This window comes from Delphinapterus leucas, chromosome 4 (genome assembly GCF_059928025.1).
Source record: "Delphinapterus leucas isolate spDelLeu-1000000601 "Yukka" chromosome 4, BTC_Dleu_Yukka2, whole genome shotgun sequence".
Classification (NCBI taxonomy): domain Eukaryota; kingdom Metazoa; phylum Chordata; class Mammalia; order Artiodactyla; family Monodontidae; genus Delphinapterus; species Delphinapterus leucas.
In genome coordinates, this window is record NC_143132.1 from 71,957,938 (window position 1) to 71,979,287 (window position 21,350).

Consider the following 21,350-nt stretch of genomic DNA (forward strand, 5'->3'; position numbering starts at 1 on the left):
TTTCTAAGTCTATGCAAATTATAACTAATACTATTATAACTAAAACTTAAAACTTATAATGATCATCATCTCCCAAATTATAAATGAACTTCTGAATGCAATATTGCTTCCATAAAAACTTTCTCCTGGGCTTCCCTGGTGGCGCAGTGGTTGAGAGTCTGCCTGCCGATACAGGGGACACGGGTTCGTGCCCCGGTCCGGGAAGATCCCACATGCGGCGGAGCAGCTGGGCCCGTGAGCCATGGCCAATGAGCCTGCGCGTCCGGAGCCTGTGCTCTGCAATGGGAGAGGCCACAACAGTGAGAGGCCTGCGTACCGCCAAAAAAAAAAAACCAAAGAAAAAAAACTTTCTCCTGATTATGTTCACATATATTAACTCACTACTCCTCAAAATTCTAGTGAAAGAGAAGAAGAGATTCTGGTGTCCTTACTAATAGGAAAGAGGAGGTAATTAAAATAATATAATACTAGAACTTGATATTGGCTTCCCTGTATGTATTCTATTTCCAAGGATTCGTAAGCATTTTTCAGCAAAAAGTTTCATAATGGCACAGAGAAACATTTCCCATTTACCCAAACATTCTGCACAAATGGTAACATGCCCTCCTGAGTTCCAAATTATTTCAATAATGCCAGGAAAAAGGCTCTAGATTCAAGAGGAATACGAGGTGGTGTGAGAAAGAAGGGATAAGGAACAGAGCAGAAAGAAAAAGAAAGACAATCATTCTCCCTGATTCCTGTTGCCATTTCAATGGATGTAAACAGTGAGCTCACCTATTTAACTACTATTTGGATACCTCATAGACCTTCTAAGTTGAACCTGTACTAAACTCATCACCTTCCTCCTAAAACAGCTCTTCTTCCTCTATTTTTCATCTGAATGAGAAGCACTCCATCTACACAAACTACCTAAGGCTGAAACCTAGCAGTCATCCTTAACACCTCTCATCCTCTGCATCCTGATAATTTCCAAGAATTGTCTATTTCACTTCTTAAAAACTTAAAATTTGTCTTGTCCTCTCTGTATCTACTGCCTTAGTTTAATCCTTCATCATTTCTAACCTAGATCATTACAATAATCTCACAACTAGTCCTGTGGCTTCTGTCTATCCCTGTTTCAACTGTTCCTTTCCAAAGCAATCAGGATGATCTTCTAAATTGTATATCTGATCATATTACCTATAGGATAAAGTTCAAATTCCTTAGCACAGCATACAAGATCCTTCATGAGCAGGCCCTTGCTTTACCTTATCTATTGCAGATTCTTATTCTGAACTTTAAGCTCCAGTAATGTTACTTGTAGTTTGCTAAACATACTATTATTTCACACTTCTGAAGTTGTACTCTATCTCTTGTCCATTTCTTGAATTCCTATTTAGGCTTCAAAGTTCAACTCTGAAATAATCTCCTCAATGTAGCTTTTCCAAAACCACTGTCCCCACCCCTCGGTCAAAGTTAATCTGTTGCTCCTCTAGAGGGTCACTGTACCTCTAACTTACTTCTATTTGGCCCTCTTCATACTGTATCTTAATTATGTGTCTCTTTCCCCTATTTGTCTATGAGCTTCATAAGGGCAAGGCCACCTTTCCATCTTTGCATCTCAAGGCATAGCAAATGACACACAGAGGTTCTCAATATATGTAGTTTGAAATGAGATTGTAAGATCTATCTCCATAAGCAGAACTTCGGCCAATTAACCTCAGAGTTTAAGTACTCTGTGACTTATTCATACATATGACAAATATTAAGATAGTCTAAATGTCTATTCTTTATAAATATTTCTGTGATCCTTTTGATTTTACCTTTAGAAACATCTGTTTCAGTAAATTCTTTATACTTATAGACAAACTAGCCATAAAGTTATCCCTTAATTTTTCCTCCTTAACTCTTTTCTCTCCCTTCATGCATTTTATCCTGACCTACCAACCCAGCTACCAAATACTTGGGGAGGTTGGGAGGAAATGGGGAGTGACTGCTAATGGCTATGGGGCTTCTTTTGGGGACGATAAAAATATTCTAAAACTGGTTGTGGTGATGGTAGCACAACTCTGTGAATATATTAAAAACCATTGAATTGTACAGTTTAAATGGGTGGATTTATGATCTCAGTAAAGCTATCATTAAAAAAAGAAAAAACCTTGTTCATTTTTGCTACAGAGTTGAAAGGGATTCAGAGATAGAAAGCACATGTGTACAGTGGAGATGACACACAAGTTTATTTAGCAGACACTCTTCATTAGAGTCAGTCCAGCCTGTTGGGTGAGTGAATCTTTGACCATTAGCCCATGTTAAATAGCCAGTGTGTACCAAAGAGGAATGTGAAATAGGTAGCAAGCCACTTAACTGATCTGTGACATGAATATACGAAGCAGGGTAACTTAAATCATTGAAATTCCTCAGATTCTAAGAACCAAGAAATTTAAGTCTTCTCAGAGCCCATTCCACTAAGATTGGCCTTCTTTGGTCTATTCGTGGCTTTGGTGATTGGCTCAGAGTATTACCTACTTGGTTATAACTTGTCCCTACTCCAAATGAGAGTGCTGAATTGGTGCCCACCACCATCCCCTTAACCTGAATTCTCTAAGAAACATTCAGAAATTAAAAATGCCCTGTTAGGGACTTCCCTGGTGGCACACTGGTTAAGAATCCGCCTGCCAATGCAGGGGACATGGGTTCAATCCCTGGTCCAGGAAGATCCCACATGCCGCGGAGCAACTAAGCCCATACGCCACAACTACAGCCTGCGCTCTAGAGCCCGTGAGCCACAGCTACTGAAGCCTGCGCGCCTAGAGCCCGTGCTCCGAAACAAGAAAAGCCACCACAATGAGAAGCCCGCGCACCACTTCTAAGAATAGCCCCCACTCACTGCAACCAGAGAAAGCCCATGCGCAGCAATAAAGACCCAAAGCAGCCAAAAAAAAAAAAAAAAAAAGCCCTGTTTTGTTGACTGCTGAGTCATTTTCTGAGTTTACTTGCTGTAAAGAATAATGGCCCCCTAAGGATGTCTACATCTTATTTTCTAGAACCTGTGACTATGTTACATGGCAAAAGGGGCTTTGCAAATGTGATTAAAGGATTTTGAGATAGACAGATTATCCTGGATTAGCCAAGTATGTCCAATGTAATTACAAGGGTCTTTACAAGTGAATGAAGGAGGCAGGAGATTCAGAATCAGAAGGAGATGTGATGACAGAAGCAGTGGTCAGAATGTTGTGAGTGATGGCTGGCCCCTGAGCAAAGCAATACGGGCAACTTCTAGAAGCTGGAAAAGGCAAGGAAACAGTTTTTCCCCTAGAACCTCCAGCCCTAACAACACTTGATTTTAGCCTTTTAAGACCCATTTCAGTCTTGTGACCCCTAGAACTGTAAGATAATATATCTGTATTGTTTTAGGCCATTAAATTTGTGGTAATTTGTTACAACAGCAATAGAAAACTAATACACTTGCCCCCAACATAATCATCAATATCAGGCCTGAAGCATATACCTACTATTTGTGGAGTCCAGTTGCTTTTATTGCTCAAGATAGAATATTGTTTTATAACAACTAGTAATTGTGTCCGAGTAGAAATGTTTTTCCTTTTGGGTTATGAAGCTCCAAAAGTAACCAGTGGGAACTGCAGTTGGATCAATGGCTAATGGTCAATATAGGTACAAAACATACAGAAACATATAATTCTGTCACTGGGATTTTAAAACATGGATTTCATAACAACACTGTATATCAATAATAACTCCAACTGTGTATAAATATTCTTTGACATTTTTTTTTTAGGGGAAGCTTCAGGAAGGGTACCAACCTGAGACAGGATGAGCCATTTGGAATGGGGTCTTTCATCAAAGGCTTGGAAGGGGTTAGGAAATACAAAGATATCATCCCAGAGATAAAGGAACATAAGGTAGGCAGTAATAGAAAAAGGTTCTCATCTAAGATATAACCAGTAATAGAGTGGAGGAGTGATATGAGAGAAAAGACAGTAAGACACAGAAAACTAAACACCATGAGATGATGCTAAGAATAGATCACTGCCTGGAGCTACAATTTCTCTGTTTCATTAGTTTGAATTTGATATTTTGCCTAATATATGTACAACCTCCAAATTTTCCTAACATTCTTTTTTCAATTCCAGTGTAAAGCTCTTACAACTGAGCTGTGAATTATAATCTGCATAAGAGTTCCAACAACTGGTGGAAAGTTACTATTCACACTTGCTATTCATTCTTTCCATTATTTAAGAAGACTTGTAATGTTGATATTGTCAGTGTTATATCAGTTTCTACCCTCCTCCTGCCAGGTTAAGTGTTCAACAAAGAAATCTCTTCCTTACTTACAATTGCACAGCGTGGCATTTTTGAAGGAATTCCATCATCCTCTGCTGCCCCATTGGGTCCAGGTATCTCTTTCCTCCTCTTCCTCATGTTGACTTTGGCTGAATTCTGTGCATCCATCTTCTAACTGGTGATAGAAAGTGAAAAAGAATTTTTGTCTCATTGGGGTGGGAAAAGCCTGTCACCAGTATTTCAGAGATGTTAATATGGAGGCACTTAGTATCAATTCCATAGCACACATTTCACAAAGGTGAACCAATTGCATCCAGCAAAAACAGCAAAGCTTCACAAAACGCAGGCTCTAGTAGAAACACTGAAATGCCTCTCTGTGGAACAATGGCACAATTAATCACCTGGACCTTGTAAATTATTTCCCAACCAATACAGCCTGTATACCAACTGCTAATTTCATATCCTGACTGCATGCAAAAACCTGGAAGAACTTGGCTGAGAAAGTTAGTTATACAGACTTTCCACTACTCTTACATCATATCTCTAGGACACCTAGAAGTATGACAGGTGCAAGGAAATGTGAAAGGTATGTCTTTGGTACAGACGGAGAAAAGAGCCTTTTTTTTTTTAAAGGATGGCCACCAGCGATTCCTGGTTTAACAAAGCATGGATTTCTTAACTCTAAATGCTCTGTATATTTCAGAGACCACTCCTCCAGGATGAGAGCTATGAAAATTGTAGAGTAAGTGTACTTGTATCTTTTAAATGTCTTTCCTCTTCCTTTTTCAATTCATTTCCCCTCCCTCTTTCAGAGTCTTAGCACCTTAAGCTTGCTCAGAGTCCCCAACTACTAAAACCCCACCCAGGCTTCTCCTTCCCCCAAGGAAAAACTTACTATTGTCTCATTTAGCAGAAAGTGTCTAGCAACTAACAATTACAGAAAAGTTCTGAATATTTGATGTTTCATGTTTAGATGTTGGCTTGTGCTACACCTCCAATCCCCTACAAGGATATCTGCATTTTTCTTAGGTAACATAATTTGCATGAATAAATTAATTTCTTGATAATGATGAAATTTTAGATATCAGCCAGAAATTGGAGATAGAGGAACTTCAATGATCAACTGCCATCTCTGCCCAATACGTGGTACAGTGAAAGGTGGAAAAAAGATCCTTAGAGCAGAAGCAGAAAACAAAACAAAATACTAGACAGAATGAGGACTTTCTACTCGGCCTCACTGCCTCTAATAAGCCCTCCAGAATACATGTTTATCTAAACAATCGCAATTGTGCCTTTCTTTCTTTCCTCTGGTTAAATTCCAAGTGGCAATGTGATAAGATCTACAAGAAACCTAACCTAATTCTTAGAGACTGAAAGAAACACCCCATGAGTCATGGCTAAGTATTAGGCTGGTATGAAAAAATGTCAGAATCTAAAGTGAAAGATGACCACCACCCAGAAACTTCCTTTCATCATATATTCAATTAAAATTAAAATGTCTTTTCATCACAAATTAAAATGAAAGGAGGGTACTGTATATTTAACAAGCTTTTCCAGTGATGATGATCAGAGATTTTCTTCATTATTGTTATTAATTATTCTTTTGAAATATCCAGAGGTCAGATTTACTACTCCCATCTCACTGGTCTGAGAGGCCTGCTAAGAATGCCTAATCAGTTCAGTTAATGACTGTTTCTAATTTGCATACAACAGGACTTCGCTGCAAATATCTGTTAAATTCTCAGAGTAGGTAGACAAAATCCATTATGAGAAATATAATCAGCAATCTGGTGTCAGGTAGCTCAAGGCCAGGCAGTCAATAATATTAAGTATTTATTGTACACAAGGTATTATAACATAATTTTAAAAGTAAAAGTTATTTTCTCAAGAAGCCTTCAATCAAGGTGAGGAAACCACATGTTTATGATAAAAAATGCTCCTTAGGATTGCAAAACCATTGGGGGAAAGTTTGTTTAGGAACAGTTTCAAAGTAAATATCTCCCCATCAATAACTTATTAATTACAAAGTAAAAAGAGTTACCTTTAAAGTGAAAAAAATCTGAATTGGGAGATTGGGATTGACATATATACACCAATATGTGTAAAATGGATAACTAATAAGAACCTGCTGTATAAAAAAAATAAATAAAATTTTAAAATGTACACTATTAATAATGTAAAAAAAAAAGTGAAAAAAATCTCTCAGCTAAGTAATTAAAGCTAATTATACATCACCAATAATGCCTCCTGATGTGAGGCACTGAGGATACATCATCTGCCAAAAATGCATAACCTGTATGGCTTTATGAGGAACAATCAGACAAACCTCAACTAAAGGACATTCTACAAAACAACAAGGCTGTATTCTTCAAAAAAATGTCTATCATGAAAAACAATGAAAGGCTGAGGGACTGTTCCAGGTTAAAAGAGACCAAAGAAATGACAACTACGTGTAATGCATAATTCTAGATTGGGGGAGAAATTGTTATAAAGGATAGTTATTAGGACAATCAGTAAAATTAAAATATGGATTCTGTATCAGATAATAATATATATCAATGTTAAAATAAACTTCCTTAAGTTGATCATTATACTGTTATGTAAAAGACTGTCATTGGTTTTTTGGGGGGTTTTTGGTTTTTTTTTTTTACAAAAGTTTATTCTTAAATGTACAATAGGTTCCAAGACAACACTTCATTCTAGCTATAGGTGGCAACAGATGTTATGGCAGGGAATCCAGATGTTTAATCCAGATGTTTAAACAGGAATGGAACTAAGGATCATCATTGCCTCAGGCACAAGGAACTTTTTGCCAGATTTCTTAATTCCACCTGTGGCCAGGGGGCCCTTCCCCGAGGCCTTCGCTTTTAGCTCCTCAAATTTCTTTTGCTCCTCCTTCTGTTTCTGCTTGAATGCCTTATCTTCCTCGTCCATCTCCTTGGCTTGCTTCTTGGGCTGCTTCAGGGGCTTCTTGCCACCTTCGCAGCCCGACATGGCACCTGCCACCCCTTCCCCAGACCCTGCCACCGGATGCCTGTCATTGTTTTTTTATGCTGAAGTATCTAGGGATAAAGGGTTATGATCTCTGCAACTTAACCTCAGCAAAAAAAAAAAAAAAAAAAAAGAAAGAAAAAAGAAAAACGTGTATATTATATTACATATAAAAAGGTAAAACAATATGGCAAAATGTTATCAATGTATGAAGCTGAGTCAGGCACAAAGGAGTTCATTTTAATATTCTTGCAACTTTTCTAAAGGCTTTACTTTTTTTTTTTTAAGTAAAAAGTTTACTTTTAAAAATGTTCAAGGGCTTCCCTGGTGGCGCAGTGGTTGAGAGTACGCCTGCCGATGCAAGGGACATGGGTTTGTGCCCCGGTCCGGGAAGATCCCACATGCCGCGGAGCGGCTGGGCCCGTGAGCCATGGCCACTGAGCCTGCGCGTCTGGAGCCTGTGCTCCGCAACGGGAGAGGCCACAACAGTGAGAGGCCCACGTATCGCAAAAGAAAAAAAAATAGTTCAATAAACATTTTCTACACAGATAGGCCCTCATCTAAGGTTGTCTTTTGGGGTCTCTAGAAACAGATTTCCTCTCCTTCCTAAATCTTTGAATCAGTGTAGATGATATATATATTCCAAGAAGTATGTTTTAGGAATCTAAGTGTGTTGGAAGAAAGTAAGATAATAACAGCAAATTCATAATAATGACTTTTTTTTTCAATATTACCAGTGCCAGGCACTGTGCTAGGTACTTTATATACATTATTCTCATTTAACCCATATAACCTGAGAAGCAGGTATTTTTAGTCCCAATTTACAAGTGAGAAAACTAAGGATCAGGGAGGTTAAGCAACCTATCCAGAGATCACACAGCTAGTAAATGAGAAAGCCAGAATACTGTCTCCCAGAAATTCACAGATTTTTTAAAGAAGCTGTCTCATCATTCCTGCTGCTTCCCTCAATCAAGAACATTTTTTCCACGGCATGGGTTCCTGAAGTTTTTGTAAACTTAAGTCAGACCAGCCTACCTGAACAGTGGAATAAAAGGTCACAGTCACTTAAAGGTAAACAAGGTCCCAGCACCAATCAAATAAAACTGACATGGCTATTGGCCTGATTCCAAAGCTGCCTGATTTGTCAGCTGTACAGGTCTTTCCTACTGGAAAAGTTTTACTAGGATTTCCTGATAAGCTTTCAACGTAAGTAAAAAAGAATTCTTTAATTCTCTGCTCATCTCTCTTCTGACATTACAAATAGGTGGTGCTTAAGTCACCTGTACTTTTCATTCATGATACAAAACAGAGCTTTAAGGATGCCAAAATAAAAAGGGAATAAATGTCATGTCATATTCTCACCAGTTACTTTCCATGACTTCAAGTTAAAATTCCTTAAAGTTTAATAGAAAAATACTTAACACATCCAAAGACATGTTTATAGGAACTTCTCAGAAGTCTTTGCTCTGTATGTGTGTCGGTGTGTGGGGGGGGATTATGTGTGCTATAATATTTTTACAGCTCTACTGAATGAACTATAATTAACATACAATAAACCATATATTTAAAAGTGTATAATTTAATGAGTGTTAACATTACATACCTGTGAAATCATCAAAATTAAAAAACATATCCCTCACTCTCAAGTTTCCTCATACCACTTTATAATCCATCTCTCCCTCCCTACTCTGACTTTGCTTTGCTTTTTTGTTTTGTTTACACTGTGGTAAAATATACATAACATAAATTCTACTTTGCTTTTTAACTGTTTAATTCTTGAAGTACTGAACCATCTTGCATAATTCAACTTAACCAGCCAAATACATGGTAGATATCATCATACTAGAAAGAAGCAAAGGCGCTAAATACTGCCCTTGTGGTTTTAAAGATATTTTAAAGTCAAATTGATATCTGGAGTCACTAGATATTGTGACATGGATCTATTCCACTAGATTAAAAAAATCATACAAAAAATATAAACTATCACAATGAGAACTCAAGGGAGGAGAACGGAGATATCTGACTACCTATTTAAAGCTAATGTAAAATTCATGAACAAAGAATCAAGTCAACCATTAGTATTAGTACTGACACATTGCAAAGCCCATTGGTAAATAATAGTAATACTAACATATTTTACCTGAATTTCAGTTGAGTACATACATTCTTCAACAAAATCTCTCCTTCTGTCTTATATAAATACCTCTAACCAAATGTCTAAGGCAGTGTTTCTCAATATTTTTTATCCATGCTCCATTTTGAGAAAAGTAAAAATCTTTAACCTCACTCCGTTAGCATACTGTAGTGATTAAATAGAGGTCAGCCCCTAAATCATATTACCTAAATATGAATCCCATTTCTACCACTAACTAGCCATGAAAATTTGGACAAATTCCTTTATCTCTCCAAGTCTTAGTTTCATCATCTAACAAATGTGGTTTAAATGGAATAATCCATGTAAAGCCTTACTTAGCTCAGCGTCTGGCACACAGTATGTGCTTGTAAACATTAGCTACTATTATTATTTCATAGTAGTAGTAGTTGCCATCATCTGCCTTAAAGTCTATCTTCCGTGTATCCCCTATAGCCAAGAAGATTTTGTCAAGTTTTCACCCATGATTACTACTATAAAAAATGTACTTTTAATGTAAAAGTATGATAAAACATGAAGTATGCTCCATCTCCCCATCTTATCCTTACCCCATTTAAGAATCACTGCTGTGGAACTTCCCTGCTGGTCCAGTGGTGAAGAATCCACCTTCCAATACAGCGCGTCACAACGAGCTCCCGCGCCTCAACTAGAGAGCCTGTGTGCTGCAAAGTACAGAGCCCACTCGCTCTGGAGCCTGAGCGCCACAACCAGAGAAGAGAAAACCCGCACGCCACAACTAGAGTGAAGCCGGCGCACCGCAGCAAAAGATCCCGCCTGCCTCAATGAAGATCCCGCATGCCGCAACTAAGACCCGACGCAGCCAAAAGTAAAATAAATAAATAATAAACAAATCTTTTTTAAAAATAAAGTAATTTAACAATTGAACATCCTTGCCCAACAGACACTAATTCAAAAAAAAAAATTACGATTGTAGCAAGAACTCTTCTAGAGTCTGATGTTAAGCTATGATGAAGAAACACCACTATTACTACTACTACTACTACTACTACTACTACTGTCAGTATTTATATAACACCTGTATGTCTAAAAACTTTAAAAATATTAAAACTCTTGGGGCTTCCCTGGTGGTGCAGTGGTTAAGAATCTGCCTGCCAATGCAGGGGACACGGGTTCGAGCCCTGGTCCGGCAAGATCCCACATGCCACGGAGCAACTAAGCCCGTGCGCCACAACTACTGAGCCTGCGCTCTAGAGCCCGGAAGCCACAACTACTGAGCCCGCATGCCACAACTACTGAAGCCCGTGCGCCTAGAGCCTGTGCTCCGCAACAAGAGAAGCCGCTGCAATGAGAAGCCCGCGCACCGCAACGAAGAGTAGCCCCCGCTCACTGTAACGAGAGAAAGCCCGCGCATGGCAATGAAGACCCAATGAAGCCAAAAATAAATAAATTAAATTAAAAAAACACAAAAAACTCTCTTAACATTCACAACCCTTTGACATAGACGTATTATTTTTATCACTATTGAAACCGAGGCACAGAAAATAAGATCACACAGCTAGTAAGTGGCGAAGCTAGGAATCAAATTCAGTCAGCCTGGCTGCAGACTACACACACTTAACTACTGTGGTATACAACAAAATGCGACACTGTACTATAAAAGAAGGTACCTAATAACTATCTCTAAATATCTGAATGCCTGTTATGTTGGATAGGGCAGACACTTATTCTGTGAAAGTCCAGATAATAGAAAATGAATCACTAGTTGGAAGATGAAGAGACACAAACTTTAACATAATAAAAACCTTTTTAGGAACGAAGAGTTATCTGAAAAGGGGCTGAGTTACCTCGGGGGCATTTCATTTTGGCATACCAGGACATTCAAGGAGAGGTTGTGTAGAAATACCTTCATTCATTTTATTAGTCATAATCCTGTAAAGTCCATCATGGTTGATCTTTTTGTTTGTTCTAATCTTAAAATAATTTCAAATCATGACTGCCATCTATCACATTAGCATTCACAATGTTATGTAACCTATAAACTTGAAAAGCATGTTTTTTATGTTTCCATCCATGTTAGTGCTGAAAGTCTTGATCAGGATAGATATATGTCACCATACACCAATGTGACATACCACTGGACCCCTCTCTCCTCATTGAGATCCACTCTTAATACTCTAGGTTAGTACAATATAAAACACAGGAGAGTTTATCTTTAGAAAACAGGATAGAAAAATATATTTAGAATTCTTAATGATTAGGGTATTCAATCAGATGTAAACCCACTTCATTGTACTATCACATAATCCACATTTCTCTATCACAGTCCCAAAGATTATGATAATAGTGATGATAAAAATTATAGCTAACACTTACAGAGTACTTCCTTTGTGCCAGAAAGTTATAAACCTTTTGCATATATTAAATAACTTAATTCTCACAACAATCTTATGCGGTAGATAGTATTATTTGCTCTATTTTGCAGATGAGGAAATTGAGGCACAGCTGGGTTAAATGACTTGACTGAGGTCACACACCTAGGACAGGGCAAAACCAGGATTTGAACCAAGGCATTCTGGCTCTAGGATCTGTGTACTTAACAACAACACTGCCTAGTATTTATTTACTTATTATATGCTGCCTAGTATATAAAATGGTCATACATGAATTTAAACAAAACCACTTACTGCACTCTGGTCATGCACTACACTGTGCCGAGCAGGAATTTAATTTCATCTTTCACAAAGACTGGGCTCCTTCTCACTGGGCATATCGCTGACAGACTACTTAGGAATTCCAGGGGCTTATTTTGGTTTGGGCCAGAGTAGAAGAGTAGAGGGTGCAATAGACCAGGAATCATATCATATAAACGGGGATTTCATTCTAGCTCCTCCCAGGGAATTCCCTGGCAGTCCAGTGGTTAGGACTCGCGCTTCCACTGCAGGGGGCATGGGTTCAATCCCTGGTCGGGGAACTAAGATCCCACAAGCCTCTCGGCCTGGACAAAAACAAAAAAAAAAAATCTAGCTCCACCTAGTACCTTAACTCTAAGTTATGGTGAGTGCAAATGAGAGATTAGAAAACAAACTCCCTGATGTTGCTTCTTTCCACCGTTCAATTCTCCTGCTCTGAGTAGAGCCCATTTTCATTCGGAGACTCAGTATCATTCGGTCTGTGTGATCTTCACCCTTAGCCATACCGTCAGATGCCACGTGCCTAACCTGAACCAATCAGCACATCACTCTCTCAGGCCACAGACTGGGGGAGGAGGGAGGTGGGAAGGGCAGTGATTGGTGACCTAAGATAGTCCAATCAGAGTGAATCTCAGGACTCGCCAGATAGGAATTCTTGGACAAAGATTATCACTTCTTTCTTTGTGAGTTCAAGCCTGGAGACCTGACTCTAGGAACCATCCTATAACAATCTAGTGGTCATCCTATAACCAGGAAGAGAGTCTTTCTCAAAATAGTCACACAGAGAAAGCAATGCTGATGATGGAGAGAAGCCAGATCCTGAACTGCCTAATTGTGTCAACCAATACATTCCCCTTTTTGCTTAAGCTCAGTTAAGCTTGGTTTTTTATCACTTAGAACCACAAAATCATAATTAATGCATTCAATACTTGGCAATGAGCCCTAGCACAAAGTAGGTGCTCAATAACTATTTGAATAAATGTAATAAGTGGAAAAACTCCTTTGAAATTTTGAAAAGCACTACTTACGTTAGTATTTTGTTTTGATGGAAAGAGGTCAAGTACTTGTCAATTTATAAGTGTATCAAAGATGGCAAAACAAAGCTCTCATCCTGTCAAAAGTATTTTTTCTTATCTGCTTACAGTTCTTCTATTTTCCAAAGATGACTTTTGTGTCATATATTGTATTTTATACTATACTCTTTTTTATTTTATTTATTTATTTATTGGCTGTGTTGGGTCTTTGTTGCTGTGCGTGGGCTTTCTCTTTGATGCGGTGCGCAGGCTTCTCTTTGCGGTGGCTTCTCTTTGTTGCGGAGCACAGGCTCTAGGCGTGTGGGCTTCAGTTGCTGTGGCATGCAGGCTCAGTAGTTGTGGTGCTCGGGCTTAGCTGCTCCGTGACATGTTGGGTCTTCCCGGACCAGGGCTCGAACCCGTATCCCCTGCATTGGCAGGCGGATTCTTAACCACTGTGCCACCAGGGAAGCCCCTTATACTATACTTTAAACTGAACATTACACATCAGACTTAAACTGAAGTTTTAAGATCCTCTGGATTTAGAACAAACACATCTAATACTTTTTGTTTTATAATGCAAAACACTTCTATATCTTCTCCACTTTCTTAGGAGATGGAAAACACCAAGATCACAGTCATTCCATAATAGTGACCCTAAAAGAATTCAGAAATTATAAAGAGATTAACCCTCACACCTTTCCTCTAGAACTATTACTAATTTTTAAACTTTGACTTTATAGGTCTCTCAAGTTTTTCATTTTTCACTGGCTCTCTCAGACCACCCCCATGTTCCTCACATCTACTACCTTATACACTATGAAAGTATATATAAAAATTTAATAATTAGTGCCTAAACTGATGAAAAAAATTACCCCCAGCTTCCCTAAAGTTCCAATAGATGTCTGCTAGGACACATCAAATTTGCTACTGAGAAAAGGTATGTGGGAGGATGAGGGCATACTGAGGGTTGCAAATATATGTTGGCTTTTTAGTTCATTATACTGAGACTTAGCTTGATCTAAAATCACACCACCTTTACAATACTCACAATTGCCCAGTAACCACTGAATACCTCCAACAATGAGGAACAATACTTCCCAACTCTCCATTTATGATAACTGCCCATTTGCAACCAACCAATACTAGTCAAGTAAAAGTGAGTGATGACGCTGGAAAAGGAGACTTTAAATATCTACATTCCAGAGGGAACACATACACATACACACCAACACAGGCTGCCTTAATATCTGTTTGTCCAGTGGGTAATAGGGTTGGGAAAAGATGACACCTCCTCAGAGCCAATACAGTACAAGATCAAAATGGGGCTGGGGAGCAGGAGATTGCCCAATGATTTGCAGGTGGAGCCGGGCTTCCAGCCACAGCATCCACATTAATTAAGCTGGGATGAGTCAAAATGAAAGCAGTTGGAGATAGAATACACAGCCTCACTTATGAGCCCATTAGGGTGGGCCAAAACTTCCTATTTCCTTAGCAGTTTATCCTCCGCAAAAGTTTCTGTCAAAAGAAGCTATAACAAAAGAGAAAAAGGGAGCGGGCAGCCAGAATGCAGCATTTGTAAGGCCTGATCTTTCCAACACTGCTACATATTCAGTCCCGAGATAAGTCACCTTATCTTAGTCAAATTCTCCATTCAAGCACAGATTCTAAATATGGACATAAGTACCCACACCACCACCATCACTACCATAACCCTGCCTATTAAGTGCCTTAGTGTCTCCAAATTGCTTTCAAGATACAGAATGTGGTATCTGTTCCTGTGATTTTTACCCAGATTCACAAAATCTGGCTCCATTTCTTCTGACTAACCTCCCAGCATACACTGCTTGCCTTGTTCTTTAATGTTCCAATAGATGCCTGCTTGGATGGATTAACTTTGCTATTAAGGAAGTACACAGAAGTAGAAATGTGTGTCAGCAGGGAGGGGTGGCAGGGAGGAGATACTGAGGATAAATCTAATCAAGTGTCTTTCCAACGTGAATATCTTGAAGGAGACAAAATCTGGACGCTGGTATGCATATGCTTCTGTTTTAAAGATGAAGGTCTCCAACAAGTGCAGTTTTAGAAACTCCCACCCAATCCTCTCTATTCTACTTCCTTATTGTCGGTAGATTTAGTAAGCACCCCAGAGTGAAAGAGGAGGTGGACTCTGCTTCCTAAGCTATGCAACAACCTAAATAGTAGAAGTTGCAATAATGTATACTCTTAAAACTAATTCAAATTTGACTGATTACTACAGGGAACTATCTGTAAAAAGAGGAAACATGAATTTTTCCTTTGCATTCTATTCCTGCTTCCCCTGTCTCTGGGCCTACAATTATCTTCCTCAGTAAAACCCTATGCTCAGTAATTTTCTACTGGCATACCAATGTCCAGTTCCAAAGCTGAGTGAGCAAGCATACTTTGTACTTGGGATCTTTATCGGCTTCTACCTTTGTGGAGCTTAATAAAGTAGTGCTCTAAGAGGCAAGCTCTGTGAACTCCTAGGTTAAAGTGAATCAAATACTGTTGGCATTAATCATGTCATCTGCTGTACAATCAGGCCTTCCCACAGATAACAGTGCAGTCACATCACCCCTTGTGTAAAGACCTTTGAAGCTTGAGGGAGGATATGTCTAACCCATAGTGGGGAGGAGGGACTGGATTCAAGAACCAGCAGAACTCCTAGAGCAGCTCACAAGCCAAAAATGGCCCACTGCCTGTTTTTGTAATTAAGGTTTTACTGGAACACAGCCACGCTCGTTCACTGATGAATGAATGAAAAGTGGTCTTTGGACACTTTTGTGCTACACCTGCAGAGTTGAGTAGTTGCAACAGAGGCTGTATGACCTGCAAAGCTGAATATTTACTATCTGGCCCTTTACCTAAAAAGTTTGCCAACTCTATTCTAGATGAAAACAGGATCAGTTTTATCAATAATTTGGTAGTGAATTCTGCCTAGATTATGCAAACAGTTCTAAAGTGGAGGACAGTGCTAGGAATAGAATTATTTCAAGAAACTGTACCATAACTTTCTGATACAGGATTTCTACAGTTTATGTCACTAACCTGTATATATCGCCACACTGTATAGAATAAGTCAAAAGAATGCCTGATTTGGGAAGTTCTGATTTCACAACATGATCTGCACAGATGATTAGTTTTCAATCAGAGCTCAATGTTATTCCTCAATATTTGGGACCTGTAAATTGCCACATCTAAGATCTCAGCTCTGAACTTGATCTCTTCCCTCTAATTTCTCCAGAGAAACCCTTATTCAACAAACACTGAGTGGGCACTTACTCTGTGCCAGACCCTGGGTTAGTCCTGGACCAAAATAAAGTTTCTTCTTGGGCCTGACCACACAGTAGGATATTTCAGGAAAGAGATTATCCTAAAAACCACAAGGGACACTTGTAATATCTCTTACAGTTGAATGATTTTGCTCTGCCACTATTCTACTAGAAGAATCAGTGAGTAAACCCTGTGTTTAGATTTTGCTCTTCCTAGAGTGGGTTATGGAACTTATATCTCTAAGGCAGGGTCTACGACAGATTCAGGGAGTCTTGGATTTGGACCAAAAAAATTATATCTTTATTTTCACTAGCCTCTGGCAAATTCACCATTCCTTCAATTATGAACATAAGCCACAATAGTAATAGTATACTTAGTAGAACAGACTTTGTCACCAATAGAAATCATAGATATTTTCATATAATATCACACTCATTACAAATATCTTGAAATACTGTTTAAACACACGATCATTTAAAAATTATCATAGCTATAAGACCCACTGATAGACAGTAAACTTTATTTACTATGTTAATAAAAACTACATGTGCTATATCACACATTTAAAAAATATTTTTATAACTATATTTCAACATAATTTGTTTCCTTTACAATTCTATGTATTTTTTTGCAATAAAAACATTATCCCAAAAAAGGAGTCAACAAGGTTTCACCATACTGACAAAGAGGTCCACGGCACAAAAAAGATTAAGACCTAGGGGCCAAAAAATAAACAAATAAACGTAATCACATCTGAGGCAATTCTACGTAGATTAAAAAACTACCGTTTTCTGTTAAGTGCCATACACTCATTTTGTTCTCTAATATAAAGCAAAGACTATAAGTCTTTTTTTTTTTTTTTTTTTTTTGCGGTACGCAGGCCTCTCACTGTTGTGGCCTCTCCTGCTGCGGAGCACAGGCTCCGGACGCGCAGGCTCATGGGCCCAGCTGCTCTGCGGCATGTGGGATCTTCCCGGACCGGGGCACAAACCCGTGTCCCCTGCATCGGCAGGTGGACTCCCAACCACTGCACCACCAAGGAAGCCCTATAAGTCATTAGCAGCCCTCACTTCAAACTGGTTTGCAAATAGTTGTGAATGTGATATGTAACAGCCTAGCAGATCCATGGGTTCCGCTGCCAATCATTCTAGTCCAAACATAGAAAACTTCAAACTAATATAACTTTCAACAAGAGAGTTACCAAAACAAAGGGAGAAAAAAGACAACAAACAAACAAAAAACCAAAACACAACCCTGCTATATATCTATCTACTAATCTGGTTTGCAAACAGTAAAATACAGTCAATACAATTATTTATATTAATGAGATAATGTATGTAAACGAACCAAACACAGTGCCAAATATATACTAGAGACTCACTCTTTTTTTTTTCTTCTGGAATGGTGCCCTGGCATATACTGCAAAATAACGTATGTAAAAATGTATATTCCCTAAATTTACTGACTGAATTATAGAGGAAGGGAGTTAGAATTTAAATTTTGCCACAAATCATTCATAAACAATTGACAAAACAAATCATACTTCATACACGTGTCCAGGTACCCATTTGACAGGAATATTGTGAAAAGGGAACTTTAGGACTAGAAACAGAAAGGTTTAAGCTTAGGAAAGAGAAAGTGCTAGAAGTTACCCTCTGGGTATATAAGCAGGAGGGCTGAGCCCTGCTCTTACACTCTCCTTCCTATTGTTTTCTTTTTTCTTTCTTTTTTTGTCTTTTAATTGGGGTATAGCTGTTTTACAATGCTGTGTTAGTTTCTACTGTACAGAGAAGTGAAGTAGAGCTCCCTGTGCTATACAGCAGGTTCTCATTAGTTATCTATTTTATACATATTAGTGTATATATATGTCAATCCCAATCTCCCAATTCATCCCAGCCCCCCCTTTCCCCCCTTGGTGGAAGTCCATACGTTTGTTCTCTACATCTGTCTCTATTTCTGCCTATTGTTTTCTAATGTGACTTATGTACTGATAACATAGGTAAAAGATGTAGAAGCAGCCACAATGTTGAGTAAAAGGGAACTCTCACAGTTCAGTGATGATTGGGAAGTACTCTGATTTCAGGGTTTCTCTAACAGAAAAAATTCCCCCCAAATCATGACTTTTAGAAAAATTTATTCTTTCCAATCTATTTTAGGGTAACACAAACGTTAGTGTAAGACAGACCTATTTCTGTTTGATTCAGTAGGAGGAATTACCTCTATTAGTAGAAAAGCCAGAAGATCTGGTTTCAGATGAGAGTTACACAAACACTTGGAAAGAAAAGCATAAGAAAATTACAATTATAACTAGATATTCTGTCCTTATCCATCATTAAAAATAATAGCAAATTATTATGCTTGCTTTTTCTATGAATATTTCATAAATTAATCCTCATGAGAGTTTATAACATGAAGAGGTTATTCAGCTCCCACAGGAAAATCATGAATGAGGTCGGGTGGTTTACAAACTCCATGAGATTGTACACTAAATTTGGTGAGTATGCATATATTTCAGATTCTTAAAGGGCCATTTAACCAGAAGAACAGTTATCTCTGCCATAGAAAATCTAAAGCAAGAGAAAGCAATAATTCTTCCCAGAGACACAGAGTAAGTCAGTGTTAACATCAGATAAAGTAACCAGGGACTTCTGAATCCAAGGCTCTATCTGACTAGATCATTCTCCTTAAGGGATCACATATCCAAAGAGGAGATTCCCCAAGAAAAATAAAACCTCACCTGTTATGGGAGAAGAAATCATAGGCTGAGGAAGGAATAAAAGTTCATTCTTTATCAATCAGGCCATTATACTGGTTTTCAAAGGGAGTTTGCAAAGCAGGGTAAGTCAGAAAGAATCATCTCATTCAGCAGACACAAATGACCCCAGAGGCAGTGCTGCAGTCCCCAAGTCTAAATGTCTTCCCTTCTGTGGTGAGTTACCTTTAAGCATTATATTCTGTTCTAGGAACAAATTCTTGAGTAGTTCCTTTTAGTTATGTTGAATGTAAGCCAAGTAAACATCTAATGTTCTAGAAAAAGCCATTTTTTAGCTAAACAAAGGCTATCCCTCACTATTCCCAACTCATTCCCATTCAAGAATCTTTCTGAACTCTCTTCCCCTATCACAAAATGTATGTGTGTGTAGAGGGCGGGGTGACTATTAGGTTATCAGATAAATACAGTGTCTGGTAAGTTGAAATTGCCTCAAGCTTCTTCTATTAGATATATTTTTTAAAACACTGGGTGACACAGTAAGTAGCACCTTCTACAAAGGGCTGTAAAAGAGGAGGAAGTAGTGAAACTCACTTTAGTTCATTTCATCTGCATCACTAACAGCCCTCATGAAAGGGAATTGGTAGGAAATAAAACCAGAGCTAAAACATCATTTGAATTATCCACAGCATGGTATCATTCCCAGAATGCCAACCTTGGCCTCCAGTGCACAAATCATTGAACTGGATAGCTAAAAACAGTAAAGCTTCTCCGCTGTGGCATTCCAGTCACCATTGTTGACCTTCCCAGATCATCCTGTCTTCTCCAAGATAATCATCTGTTCACCACTGATTCCTGCACCAAATTCCATTCTCAACCAGTTTCTTTTTACTAGCAATTCTCTGTACTTGCAGAATCACTAAATATCAAGATTGAAAGGGACCCTGAAGGTTGTATCTCCCTACTCCCACTTTATTTCTTGGCAGAATCTTTTCTGTCTCTATCTTCGGTTCCCTTTCTAAGCTTTGTTCCTACCCTCCTCAAAGCTTCCACGCTTCCTCAATGTCTATTCCTAGCAGTTTTTCCTATCACAAACCCCTAGATCCCCACTGCCTTTATAAATACCACTGTGCCTATTTCAATATATACCTGTTGGTTCTCCCAGCTGAGAACCTGAGTTTCAGTCCCCAGTCACAACTGGTCACTTCGAATCTATTTGGGAAGCCTTCTCCAGTTAAGTCAATCTGATAGAGCCTGTGCCCCAGCCCCGGATTCAGTCTTCCTAATTGCATCTTTGTACTTCCAAACAGTCCCCTAATCGTAGAATCGTTGCATTTTAGACCAGAAAGAAAACTCAGAAATAATCTGGTCCAATGTTTTTCCAACTTTTTTTTTACTACATTTTAAGACACATGAAATCCATTTTACATCATAATCTCACACACACATAACTGAAACACGTTTCATGAAATAATACTCTTACTCTACGAACACACTGAAAATTTCTATTCTTTTTTTTTTTTTAATTTCAGGTTCCATCCACTAAATAGACTTCACAACCCAATCATAGGATGGAAGCCATAGTTTAGGAAACATTAATCTAGCCCAAACTTCCCATTCACGGAGGAAGAAACTGTAGCTCAGTGGTGAGGTGAGCCTCCCAGCCACAAGAAGGTTGTCCATAAAATTAAACTCGGGTCTGTCTGATAAGTCCCAAACCAGTGTTTCCCACTAAGACCTTCTCCACCCAGTCACCACACCCCGTACCCAAACACCATGCTACAGTACCCTGTCCAGTCACTGATCTCACACTCTTCTCCAACTCAGCCCCTCAAAGTTACTGCTCGTTGGTAGGAATCCCCCTGCAGCCGCCGCTTCATGTTCCATTAGGTCAGAGTCCCCTCACAGTTACTATCCATCGATCGGTCTCCTCCGATTCGTTGGTCCTTGGTCACAGTTCCCTGCTGTCACTGCTTCATACTTCCTCGGTCATAGTCCCCTCGCAGCCTCTGCCTCGTGTTCTCCGAGGTCAGAGTCCCTCAGCATTCACTGCTGCGGGTCGCAGACCCCTCCCGAGCAGCTGCGTCTCAGTCACAGTCCCCTCGTTGTCAGTGCCCCCGGGTCACAGGCTGCCCCTTGCAGCCCCAGCCTCACACTCCCTTCGCTGTCACTGACCCACTCTTCTTTCAGTCAGTCTCCCCGCGGTCCCAGCGCCACAATTTCTCCTCTCAAATAGAGCCGCAAGGATAGGCACACAC

At 39.1% G+C, this 21,350-nt stretch overlaps 1 protein-coding gene and 1 pseudogene across 2 annotated transcripts in view; both read right to left on the reverse strand.

Annotated features, from left to right (window-relative positions):
* PCYT1A (phosphate cytidylyltransferase 1A, choline) overlaps positions 1–21,350 on the reverse strand; it is a 50,395-nt gene that overhangs the window by 28,918 nt on the left and 127 nt on the right. For both annotated transcript variants that reach the window (XM_089910024.1, XM_022568347.3), the window contains exon 2: positions 4,333–4,456. In XM_089910024.1, coding sequence (XP_089766150.1) covers positions 4,333–4,449 — 117 coding nt within the window. In that variant the 5' untranslated portion in view covers positions 4,450–4,456. The remainder of the gene's footprint in view (positions 1–4,332; positions 4,457–21,350) is intronic.
* Positions 4,463–21,350, reverse strand: LOC149749343 (translation machinery-associated protein 7 pseudogene; annotated as a pseudogene).